The following is a 13,238-nucleotide window of genomic DNA, read 5'->3' as shown; positions in this document are numbered from 1 at the left end:
GTTCTTGCCCAAAACGGCAATTATTCGTGAGCTGGAAGCTCAGCCTGAGATGATCTTCATCTTGGCTGCAACCAATTAAAAAAAAATCTTATCTAACTGTTTTAAAGCTCCCTTATGAGAGGAAGTACTAACTTCAAAAGCTGCTCTGGGAGCTTCCCTGACAGCAGTGTTTGCTTCCAGCCAGCTGATTGTTTGTGTTTACTAATCCCAACCTGCCCTGCATCAGGTGAGGTGAGACTGCTGTTCTGCAATTCAGACAGCATGAAAAACTCGCTTTCTCCACTGCAGAGGAGCTTCACTTCATTACCTTGCTATGTGCTGTTGCTTGTTTAAAGCAAAGCCAGTGTGTAATGAGCCCTTATTTGGCTCGTGGGATGATTGCTGTGACTGGGGACTTCTGCTAGAGCTGAGCTGCAGTATGTGCTATTACTGATGTGCTGGGCTTCTCTCTATAGCTGCAATGAAAGCTTCATGCTGCTGGATAAGTGGCAACGCTGGAGAAACCAAAACCAAAATGCTGGTCTGTGGTAAAATGCTTTACAGCCTGTTCTCTATTCCTTCTGAGTTGTTTAATTTTAAAAGGCTGTCTTTTAAGAAAAAGTCATGATGCTTTTTTCCTGTTTCTTTGTAACGAGTCCTGCAGTAAGCAGGTAGATTCTAAATGTTAGAAGAAGGCTTCTGGTGGAGTGATGCTGGTGGAGCCGGTCAGGTAAAGGGTAACTCATTAACTACTAAACTAAACGTGCTAGAGAGTATTTCAGACAAGTGTTTCACAATTGCTCTGTTTCTGTACAAGATTTTAAGGAACTGATAGCTCTGAGAGAGGTCTTTTCCTCTGATTCCTGGGAACCCTGTGGCAGAGAAGCATTCATGCCTGGTCCCTCTGCCTTCCTGACAAGGACAGTCTATCGGGGAGATCTGTCAGCAGCTGGCTAATTTATAATGACAGAATGCAGAAAAGGCAGTGAGCTAGAAAGAATGGGGCTTGTTAACTTAGTGACTGATAATGGCAGCCCAGTGCAACTGAGATAGGTGATAACTCAGGTGGGGTGAGAAAGGAGAGAAAGGACTCAAGTGTTTTTTCTCTAACAGGTTTAGCCTGGAGAACTGAGGAAATGGTTATGATGGTGTAGTGGAAATTCTAAGTCATGGCTTGAAAATGTGATTGAGCACATGGTAGGAAGGTAGGGCCACCCCAGGGGAGCTCAGGTGCATGCAGTGTACCCGAGTGATGAGTCAAGATTTGAGGTTAACTTGTAGGAGATCCTTATATGCCCAAGGCCTTCCTGAGGTAAGCAGCTTTTTTTCCTTTGTATCTGTGGTATCTGTGGCTGCTGCACTCGGGCTGATCCTCACTTGCTGCAGCCTGGGACTATGCCACCTTACTATTATTGCTATTATTTCCATTGCAGTATGGTGTTACAGATGGTTATAAGCACTCATAACAAAAAAAAAAAGATTATTTGCTTTCATGCCTAAGCCTTAATTTGCTGTGGGGAGTGAGTGTGAGTTGCAGACAGGGCAATGCCTTGCAGGACAGGGCTGTGGTGGGTATAGAAGCTCGCTTGAGTGCCTAGCTGAATGAATAAATGGAAACAAAAGACACCACAGCTGTGAACTCTATGAAATGAGGTCCTATTACAGTCCGTAGACAAGTCAACATAGGGATTAATAGACTCAGTCATAAACCCAGTGTTAGCCATAGAATAAAGGCTGGTAGGTGTGTGGTTGTTAAACAGTGCTACAGCAGCTTCCTGTTCACTTTCCTTTACCGAGCAATTACTCCTGCACTGTCCCTTTCCTCCATTCGTTGTCTGTTGCTTTGTACCTTCTGTTTACTCCTCTATTTTCCGTTTCCCAGAGTGCTCCTTTATCCTCCAGGTTCCTCCAGCAGTGCTTGCCCTGTGCTGGCCACGGAGGCCCTAAGGATGGCTGCTCTAGCTGCCTGTGCTCAGTTATAATGACCTGCTACCTGTAGCTACCCCCAACCACTAGCTATAGTTACCTTTAAGGTTTTGGCCTTTTTAATCTGAAGGGAGAACGTTGTTTTCTGCTCTGAGAATCTATTTTCTATTTCCTGTGAGAGCTAAACTGACTTGACTTCTATTTTTCTACCCTGTTATTTTTTTTATCTTGCCATCTTTTCATAGTAGCAATAATGGAGTGTGAAGTATGGCACAGGAGAATTCCATTAGGTGGACAGACACAAATGGGTCTGCACAGGTGCCTAAGAAAGCACTTCCCTTGTTGCTGGAAGGCCTCCTAAGTGCGTTAGCATATGTCAGCTTTACTGGAAGTGCTTTGCTAGTGAGCAGGCAAGAGATGCAGCAATCTGGATTTTAAAAGCTGCTTCTCAGCACCAGCAGCAAGATGGTGATATCTCTCTGAGAGGCTCTTGGCAGCTCTGCCTCTGCTCAGAGTTCTGAGCACTCTTGTAGCGTGTGGAGGATGTTTTGTCTCTAGAAGTTCAGTACTGCTGCTCCGTATCACTGTGCTTGGTGGGACTCACAGACAGCCTGCCCTACAGACTGCTGCTCCTCTTCCTCTGGCTTGTTCCCTTTTTTTCTCCTTTTTCATATATCCAGCTGTTGGAAGCTATCTTCTGACTGCGTAGGCTGTGTCTGATATGACATACATGCCTCTCCCTGCCTACTCAGTGCAAAGCACTCTGTGCTGCAACACCTCAGTATGAATTGTCTCTTTGAATGAATAATTAAAATCATGCTGGTAAGACATATGAACGCTGGTCTGTCCAGCTGCCACACTGATCGACTCTTCGTTGTGTTCTTGGGGAGTGTTCAGAGAGGCTTGAGGAATTGCTATTGTGTGTTTCAATGGACTCTATCCCTTCCCCCTGGAGTTATTTATCTTGCAAAGATCTTTTGTTGTTGTTTTCTTCCATCCTTTATATTCTTTCAAGTCTACAAAATGTTTTGATCTGAATTCAGAGCCATGGTGGTCTAGTTCTCCTCTTGAAACAATGAAAAAGGAAGTCCTTATGAGCCAGGTGATGGAGGGGTGCAGGAGGAAGTAGCTTTTATTCCATAGAACCTGGATGGCATCTCTGGGATGACTCTGTACCTGAATAAATCCTGAGAGGAGGGTGGATAAATGTACACATAGCTACAACTGTCCCTCAACTCCACCTCAGTTTTGAAACTGGAAGCTTGTGTTTCCAGTGAGCAAACCACATAGGTGCTGTGGCATTGTCAACAAGCTGAGAACTGATCGAAGTGCTTCTCCATTGTGTCAGGGTGATGAGGCTGTTCAGCACGCGTGATGTTATGTAGATAAATGTTACGTTTCTCAATTTGGTAAGAAAATATTTCCAACTTAAAAGATGTGAAATGATTCTGCTGTCAGCTTCTGGGAGCATTTGTACAATGTTCAACTTGTTTCCTGAGCCGTTTTAATGCTGCGTTGTCTGGTAGTTAAAGAAATACTGAGGAGGGAATTCAGAAGGCTGTTAACAAGAGTAAAACCATCTCTGGTAAGTCCCTTAAAAATTATTCTTAAAAAAGCTTTCAGAAAAAGAATATTTTAAAGTAAGCTTACAAAACACAGCTGTCTTCTCTGAGTGTCAGAGCTAGGTGTGAGTTTCCCCATGGGAAACAGTGAGGTGAGGCTGGGAGCAGAAAACAGACTCTGTAAAAGGCAGGCACTACGGGTTTAGTGCTGTCATCCTCCTCCTCACGCTGATGGCAAATGGATAGCAACCAGGTGCTACAGCAGTTCAGAGCGAAATGTGATTTTTGGCTGGCCTTCAACATGCTCCTGGGAAGGAGCTCGTATCGCTCTTTGCTCATATTTCCCTGGAGGCTGAAGGTTAAAGAGGAAGCGATAGCCCTTCAAATAGCATCCTGTCAAGGAACAAGGGGGAGTGCGGTTACGCAGCTCGTTCTCTCCCTACAGCAGGGCTTGCTCCCTTCTGGGACTCATTAGTATCTTTCAAGCTGCATACCGTTTTTAAGAGTATTTCAGTATGTTTAGACTTCAAATACTTTATAGACAGGTTCGGGGAAACAGCTGTTTCCTAAATTTTCTTGTGACTGATCCCTTTCTCGTGGTTTTAGTGTACCTTATTTTATAGTTTCATTTCTCTTCAACTCTCCTCACAAATGAAGCTGGCAAACCACAGGAGACATCCTAGGGTTGTTTTCCTCATCTCCTAGCAAGCACTGAACAACAGAAGGTCAATTAACTGATTTTCTTGAATGCTCTTTTATTATGCCTCATTCATGCAGGTATCCTCCAAGGACACCCATCCAGGGACACAAGCAAAGGGAACAGCAGTGCTTTGCTTGTTGAGCTCCTTTCATTTGCGCTGCCCTTGTGCCCTGCAGTGCTGCAGACAGATGCATGTGCAGAAAGGTGTCTGTGCTGTGAACCTGAGGGCATGCACAACTCCAGTGAGCGATCAGTATTTGTATTGTATCTGTGAGATGGATGGCTCATGTGTGCAAGCTGATGTACTTTCAGAATTCAAATGGGCTCCTTTTTTCCAATCTGCTCTTGATTGGGGTGTAATATGTTTTGGATGGAGTTGGAGTGTAATTGTAGGTGAAAAACAGTGACTGCTTTTTAGGCTTTTAGGACCTACAGTTCTTCCACCTGCCTATCTGCAGCCCAGTGCTTGTTCTGCTTTTTCAAGCTTAATTCACAAACAAGTTTTTTTGCTTCTGCAGTAAAGTTAAGCCAGAAAAAAAAAGTATATTCTCACTCAGACCTTGTCTGAAAACAGCCAGTTCTCTCTCATTTTAGTCTCTAAGGGTCAAACTCTTTGATTCCTGCACTGATGATATGGAGGTTCAAGAAGGAAAGCCTGTTCTTTATTTTTCACGAGAATTCTTATGTATTTGGAAAGGAGTAGAGAAGAGCACAGGATAAGGTGATAGGTGGGAAAATCCATACATCTCAAAACATGCACAGCAAAAAGTTGGGAGAGAAAGAGCAAGCTTCGTGGGAAAAGCTGTGATAGGGGGAATATCTGAGGGCCACTGAAGAGTAATGCCCAGCTGAGGGAGAAGGCTGAAGATGTTCCTGCCAAAACTGCAAGAAGATACAAGAGGAAATAGTCTCTTGAAATGTAGATAGCACAGCACCTTGCACTGTTATCTTGTAGCTGCCAATCTCCTTATTCCTCCCAGCCTTTAAAATGCAGACAGCTCTTTACATTCCCAACTGTTAAATCTTCTCTATTGTCTTTCCTTTGCTATTCAGACTGCTTTTGCACTGGTGCCATACTTCATCTCCATGCCCTCCTCCGTCTACTGTAAAACAGATCCCATCTGTTGTAGTAATTATGTCGGGAACTTGGCAGCTGTCTTCTCACTTAATTGTCCACATTTCTTAACATGTGCTTCCTGCAGCATATTTTAATAACAGCTCTGCAAACTGTTTTTGAGTATCTGTGTTGCACTGAAGGGTTCCTACACGATGTGTGTGCTGGGGTGGTTGGCTTCTATTCACAAGTTATCTGGCTACCACTCTCATTTTCTGCTCTTCCAACTCGAGTTCATGTCTGGCTGCAAATACAGATACACAAAAGTCTATCTGCAGACCTACCTGGCTGAGCTCCCTCTATGGGCAGCAGAGGTGGGCCCTCTCTCCTGAGGGTGATTCAGATAGGCACAGGTTAGCTGCCCTCTGTTGTTCCCTCTGGACTGTATGGTGAACCAAGGCTGGTGAGCTGCCCCATTAGGTTTCTCATGTTAGGAAGTGTGGATACCCCAAGCTTGGACTGTTGCATTTTTAGGAGCTGCCTCTTTCCTGCAGGCTGCATGTAGGACACTAATATGAGGGTGCTAAGTAGTACATGGATAGGTGCTAAACATTTTAACTTGGGGGTGTATATCCAATATTTCCTTTCTACCCAGTAGAGTTGCATGGATCCTCTACCTCACCCATGTTGCAATCTAGCCTTCAGAATAAAACTTCTAGTCCCTTTTCCTGTGGTCTAAAGGTGATGTTGATCCTGCATCAGAGTGATGCTGGGCACCCAGCATTGCATGCTCACCTCTGCACTGATGCTGATTTTTCTTGTGCCTTCCTGTTAGTTCTCAGTTTGTGCTTTGACATCTGGGGGAGGACTTTGCTGTGTCCTATAAGCTCAAAATGCCAAAGTACTTTTGGGCATACCAACAGGTACCAATTTTTTCCCAAGTGTGGTGCCACTTTTAAATGAACAGCTGTTTGCACGCACCACTCCTGCACTACCTGTGTGGTGTTACACCATGTAACGCTCACAATGGCATTGGTTATCAAATTTGCAAAGATAAGAGCAATACAACAAAGCTGTCTGAAGTAGAGTTGATAAGGAATTGCTGGGAAAGTGTTCCTGAGAAGCTGCAATCATCACTGTGAGGTCAGCTCAGCTGGGTAACTTGACCTGAGTGAGGTTGGCAGTGCATAAGGTCAACAGGAGAGGCAGAAACACCATATGTTAAAAGTGTGGAAGGAAACTGGACAGTCTGAAATGCTAGGGGATCTTGTTAGATGGATTTAAAGCTAGGAGTGTGGGAAGATCTGTTGGGTTTTGAAATTCACTCTGGGGGTATGAAGTTCTTATTTCTCTAAGTTGCTTCCAGTACTTGGAAGTACATACCTAGAGCATGCTTTTGGTTGTTTTTTTTTCTTTTAACAGGATGCTTTTTAATAATGACTATAAGGCCCATGTACTTTGACCTGTGATAGCATTTCTTGAGAGAGGGGATGTCAGAAATTTTAAGTTTCTGTTGATTTTTAATATGGCCTCCATCAGAAAGCATGTCAGATACTCTCAGAGTTAATGGAGATATCTTTGCAACTTTTCTCTTCAGGACAGTGAGCTCTTGACGTTTAACATCTCCCGGCATCAGTCATGGTGGAGTGAAAATGGTCCTGGCTGTGTAAGGAAGGAGGCTTCAATGTCTGGCATCGCAGGACTGGATAGCCACTCCTACATCTCTGTGATAGGCTGTGCCCTGGAGTACCGGTACATTGAGGTCATGCACAGCTCCTTCCAGATCCTGATTGCGGTGAGTACAGTGCTGAGAGCGCCACGGGGCAGTGGTTACTCAGGAGATACTGTTTTCTTTCCAGATGCATAGCAGCCTATGCTTTTCTCTGATTTTTACATCATGTGATTGCAAAAGCCTCTGTAAATGTTTGGTTGTTTTCCTGTTCTCTTCTCTTGTGAATTTTACTGCTGTAAAAAATTGGAAATGAATAGCAGGAATCTAACAAAGTCATGCATCACATACAACCATCCAATAACAAATCATTCCATATCCCTGTTGGAGTGAGGAGATCTGTGTTTTAAGTTTTAATATGGACATAAGCTGCTCTGAAGAGGGATTTCTTCTGATCTATGTGACTCATTGTTGGTTGAGGGAGCAAAAATGTGCCTGTTTATTGCAAAGAAATAAAAGGGAGAAAAATCCTAATTGTCAGAAAATGAAATAGACTTTAAGGAAGCACAGAAAGCAGCATGCTTTATTTCTACTGACGCTTAAGATGTGCATTAAGTATTTCTATTGACTCTTTCCTCATCTGAGTTTTCTATGGTCTTTAAATACTCAGTAGTAATTAAACGTACTTAATGTTCACTGTTCATTAATTGCTCCTCATTTGTGGAAAGGAAAGGGAAGGAAAAGGTTCATTGTTTGCCTTACTTCATAGGTGATCTTGCCTTTTGTAGCTGCAGTAGAGTTAACAGCCTGTGTCTTTCTAATCTGCTTTGGCTTGTCACTTTGTGGTTAGTGGCTTTAAGTACAAACTGATGTGGACTGGTAAAATATGTGTGTTTCACCTTTCAGTTTTGGCTTAAGAAGGAGTAACTTGCCTTGGTGAAATGATGAAGGATTGCAAATACAGAGAAACTCCAAGCTTCAGGAGATCCAAGTACTTCTCTGCAATTTTTTTTTAAACAAATTTCCACTGCCTTCATCCTGTATTTCCTATTAGCTGGGATAATCCATGTGACCCAGTGAACTGCAGGTAGCAGGCAAGGCTTGGGCTCTGTTCTGGCTGTGTCACACAAACCAGGCGGAGAGAGAAACTCCTGTTTCCTGAGTTGGATAGACTCCCTGGCTCGTGTGTGGGCTGTTAATGTTCTCTGAGGTTTTCCTTCAGGGAAAACAATCCAAATTAAAGGATCTGTGAGTTGCTTCAGTGTGTTTGTCTGAGAAAACATAGACATCCAAAAATTAGAACTTGTTTTCTTTTACAAAGAGCTGTCAGCTTGAACAGGATTGATGATCTAGTTTGGTGAAGTATATGGAAAGACTTTGAAGTCAGAACATCCCATAAGTGGACTCTAAGTGCAGAAACGTGTCCCTGTTAGCATCCTTTCTAAGCATCTGAACTGACACAAGCACTTGTGCTCTAGCCTAGAATTTTGGCCAACAAATATTCTCAAGTTGGATGAGAAAAAGACTTTTGCTTTATGTCATCTCATTAACTTGAGCAGATGGCCCTAACCTAAGTGGTCACACAGATTTGTGTCTGCGTCTCCTGGGGTGTTTTCTCCTTTGCCTGCATCCACAGGACACTGAAAGGGGCAGATAGGGAGACAGAAGAGGAAACTGTAAAAGAAAACAGGATATAGGTAAATATCTTCTCTATCCTTCTTTCTGGGACTTCATTTTCAGTAAGTTTTTGCATCTTAAACTCTGGATATGAGACTACAGTACTCATATGCAAGAAAGCCCATATGAGCTGAGCTGTGCAGAGTGAAGTAAATTTCTACTTGTCCTGTAGTAAAAGTAGAGTATTGAAGCCTCAGGCCTTTAGCTCCTGCCAGCTCGGAAATGCTCATATAGTTTTGTCAGATAGTGGGGAAAATAACAGAACTACTTCTCCCTGCTTTGCTAAGGTAAGGCAGAAAGAAAGCTTTTTCATATTCTCATTCCGACCTTGTCTGAAAACAGCCAGTTCTCTCCTATTTTAGTCTCTAAGGGTCAAACTCTTTGATCCCTACCAGTATTTTCACTGTTCCCTTTATCTCATTTTAAGGCAGATTTTATTGCAGGCTGCTGTTCTTCCCAAAGTGCTTGGCAGGTACTGTGCAGCAGGCAGGCAGAGAGGCTGGATCAATACTACAAATACATGACTTGGAATTGAAGGCTCAGGGGATGCAGTGAGGGATATGACCTAGTTCCTTCCTTGTCCCATGCACATCTGAGATCTGAATAGTCAGTACCTTGATAAGAAGGTGGAGGGATAGGTAAAATTGTTGCTCTTTTGTTAGTTTTGCTTTGTTTAAAGGTTTTTAGAAGTTGTTTTTTTTGTTGTTGTTGTTTTTGTTTTTAATCCCTGGTACAGCAGTGCAATATCCACGTTCTTTGCCTTGTTCTTTAATATACAGCACCTAGCTGAGGAGTCTTGTTTTCTGGAGATACCAATACCTTGAGAGTTTTGAGGGACTGTAGTGCACTGTGTTGTGTACTCGTGGAAAGGCTAAGTTAATCTTGCTGAATTTGATTTTACGTGCCAAAGGAAAGGGAAAGCAAACCATACATCAACCACAGCGATGGCTGTCATCTTGAATCCTGCTGTGGCTATATTATCCAACTCCTGTGCATGCATTTGAAGAGGTCTCAGCCTACTCTTGTTTAGAGTTTGTGTTCCTTGAAGGCAAAAGCAACTCCTCTAATCTGGAGTGGGATTAAACTTGGGCATATCAGTCAACACACAATATGAATAGCTGTATGGCCCAGTGTGGAAACCTTGCTTGATGCTTTGGCACAGAAGATATTGGAAGAAAAAAACTTGTGAGAACAAAACCTCTTCAAATCTGTAATGGTATGTATAGAAATGTCACCATAAATCTAATCCTACCAACCCAATCAGGAAATGCAACAGCAACCATTTTGTCAAAAAATCTGTTTTGTATTCTTAGCAAGGATTTTTCTTGCATCTCCCCATCTTGCCAGCCAGCAGGGAGAGGAGTGATTTCTGGTTTTGAAATATGTGGCGTAGCTCTGGGCTATCCATATGGTAGTTCTGGGAGTGGGGAGGGTTAGGCTTTTCCTGAGGCTCCTTTGAATGGGGTGGAAATTGGAAATCTCTTCCCATTGCCGGCCCGTCTGCTGTTTTCACTCCAACTGACAGGCTGGAAGGTTCCCAGGAAGGCAGCAATGCAAGCTTCGACAGCAGATGCTATGTGAGAAGCAAGGCGCAAGAGATGCTTTGCTGTTGGCAGCAGCTAGATTTTCAGAGGTTGTGACTGCATCCAAATAGTAAAGAAGGTCAGAGAATCAAAGGATTTTGCTTCATTTGACTGTCCGGTCACAATATTTTTTACTTCACAGGCTGTTTTTGCTTTTTACAGCTTGTGAATTGGCCAGAGATCTCTTTATTTAAGCCCGCGCCCCCCCCTTTTTTTGCACTGAGAGCATACGTGCTTCCTTAGCTTTGATTAGAAGTGAAACCTGGAATTTATCTGCACTGAAGAAGACTGAACATATATTGGGGGGGGGGGGGGGGTGAGGGGGGGGGAGGAATGGGAGGTTTCTCTTTTCTCTGGAGATTAGAACTGAAGTGCCCAGAATCTTTAGTAGAACAGATGTAAGACTAAAGCTAAGATTTACCCAAGCAACAGTAACACATCCTAAAATTTTTGTTCCCATTCTTGTATTTTGTATGCTTGCAGCCAGATACTCCATTTCTTTAGATCTTTCTGTAACTCAGTGTTAGTGGCTCCAGTTCTTTCAGTGTTTCTCTTGCATGAGTGTTCTTCAACTTTTTAAAATTTACTTGAGATGACTGAGGAATTAATTTCTTTTCTTTGTAATTTTGTGTATGCTTGTCATTTCTGCTTTTCTTGCTTTGCTGATCTGCCCTAAGAATGCTTGGGACATCCCATATCCATCCTCTATTGTTCAACAGTGTGTCCATTCCCAGGCTGTCTGACAGACTGACTGAACACACCTGTCTGCAACATGTGTTCCTAATAAAAAGCTTAATCTGATACTTGTGCAGCCTGGAGGAAGCTGGTACTGAACATGCAGAACACGTGGAGAAACAGCAGCAGAGGCTAAAGCCCAAGAACATTCTTTGGGGAATTAGAGCAATAGCTTAGTGTCATTTTACCTCACTGACTTTTTCAGTATTTCACAAGTTCAGTAAGCTTAATTCCTCCTCTTCCACCTCCCCTATGTAATTTGCAAAGATCTAAGGATTACTTCTATTCCCTGGGATTGTGGAGTTTAAAACAAACTCTTTTTTGTTTGTTTGTTTTTTACTAAAATCAGCAGCAAAGATTGTGTTTTGAGCAGAAGTGAAGTTACTTATAAGTTCTTGGCCTCTGTGAAGCTTTCTTCTGTGTTAAATTCTGCTACTCTTAGTGATGTGTCTTCATCAGGAATGAAATCAGGCTCTTCTGGTATCTTTTGAAGTCTATCCACTCTATGTTCTAGCAGACTCTTACAGTGAAAGGGACTAGACAATAGGAATGGCTTTCCTCCTGTCTAACTATCTTTCACTCACAGTTCATGTGACACAGATATCAGAAACTGCAAACTTAGATAAGGCTTGTGTGTGTGTATGTTATAGCATACAGTAATAGTGGATGGATTCAGAGATGCATTTTGCATGGCTATTAACCCAAGGCATGACAGGAAGATCTGGGAATAGAGAAGACCTCCCTAGGGTTCCCTTGGAATCAGCATACATTCAAGATGTATCTTTTCTGCTTGGATATGTGTATGTATGTAAACCACATGGTTTGACCTTATATCTTATGAAACGTAAAATGATGAATCTTCAAAGTAAATAATAATAATAAAAAAATAGCGGAACAACCACACTCCTGATTTGATTCTGGGGTTACAGAAAACACGCATTAGAGGCAAGAGAGGCAGAAAAGGGTTTGGAGGTCCATTGAATGTTGTGCCAGCTTTAAGCTGGAGCACTTTATTTTTCCAGGAGCATTTCTAAGGGTTCGCCTTGCTGGCTTACCGCCGCCTGTGTGGGTGCGGATGGGGACGGTAACGCGGGCCCGTTTCAGCACCACGGCCAGCTCCTCCACTCGCCCAACGGACCAAAGAAGGAACGAAAGCTGTTAACGTAATAGAAGCACGAGAAGAAGAGAATATCTGACTATTCTTATTTTGTTTTGTTTGCTTTTAAAAAGACGTGATTCTGTTTGGAGGTTGTCAAAGTCAGCAGGTAAAATCAGCTGGCCACTACATGTGGCCTTGCTGTTTCCATCATGTCTGATAGGACTTTTTCTGATCAAAGTATATTGTAATTTATAGAAAATTAGGGTGAAGCAATAGTTTTGAAAATGCACAACAGGGGAAAACTTGAATGCATGGAGCCACCTCTCCTCCACCATGGTACTGGGATATGTTTTGGTAGGGTTCACCCAAAGCAAAAGAGAGAGCTAGGTCGTCTCTTAAGTAATTATAGGAGATTGTAAAGGAGATACAGGGCTTAGTGGTGCTAGGAAAATGTTCCATTTCCTTCCAATGAGGTGTTCTTTGTCTGGGAGAGCTTGAGAAATCAAGGATACCTTATAACTCCTCTGTAGAAATCTCATTAACTTGCCTTTTGTTTTCTAGTGTGATGTATGTTTCTGTCATATTAAAAATGAATGGACTCTACTTTTCCGGGTTCACCATGCATCATTCTGTCTTCCCATAGAGTGAGTCACTGTATGCTACATCCTAACTCTTGTTCAGGAAAATTGAGTTCACAGTGGAAAACAATTATGTCTCACAATAACTTTACTAATACAGTTACTGTCAACCAAGATACTGCTAAGTGGGGTGTTACGTAAAGATGTAAAATGAAGGATGGAGAGGATATTTGATTAACAAAAAGAAGGCAGAGCAAAATAAAACCTTGCTGGATCTAGAATGTTTAACTCCTATTGTACCAAGAGTTTGTTTCTCTGTTCAGTCTGGGTAAAAACAGTACTGAAATAGAGTAAGGTAGTTCTGGCACATTAGAACTTCTACAGACCATCATAGACTCACTAGGCTGCTATAAAGTGTTCTCTCAAGTTTTCTGCTCTAAGTGCTGCTCTGAGCAATTAGTTGACATGGTGGTTGCTCCATGCCAAGATAGGTGCTACTTGCTGTTGTTTCACTGTTCCTGTTTCTATCTGGTTCCTAGGAAGTAGCAATTTCCTGCTAGCCTATGCAGTGTTTGAATTAAAACCATTGCTATTGCTTTGTTTTTTGCATGCTCCAGCCCATTTATTTTGCATGCCTGAAGTTTGATTACCTCATGCAGAAATCTTTATTCTCCAA

General features: G+C 42.6%; 1 protein-coding gene across 2 annotated transcripts in view; it reads left to right on the top strand.

Annotated features, from left to right (window-relative positions):
- The window catches only part of NKAIN4 (sodium/potassium transporting ATPase interacting 4), a 45,998-nt gene that overhangs the window by 23,483 nt on the left and 9,277 nt on the right, over positions 1–13,238 (top strand). For both annotated transcript variants that reach the window (XR_010623335.1, XM_065754567.1), the window contains exon 4: positions 6,819–7,016. Coding sequence is in view for 1 of the 2 variants with exons in the window: in XM_065754567.1 (XP_065610639.1) it covers positions 6,819–7,016 (198 nt within the window). In the remaining variant the exon portion in view is untranslated. The remainder of the gene's footprint in view (positions 1–6,818; positions 7,017–13,238) is intronic.

This window comes from Cyrtonyx montezumae, unplaced genomic scaffold (genome assembly GCF_038088225.1).
Source record: "Cyrtonyx montezumae isolate F1298 unplaced genomic scaffold, pur_monq_1.0 scaffold_9, whole genome shotgun sequence".
Taxonomy (NCBI): domain Eukaryota; kingdom Metazoa; phylum Chordata; class Aves; order Galliformes; family Odontophoridae; genus Cyrtonyx; species Cyrtonyx montezumae.
Note: the sequence above shows the minus strand (reverse complement) of the source record. Positions and strands in the feature narration are given on the sequence as shown.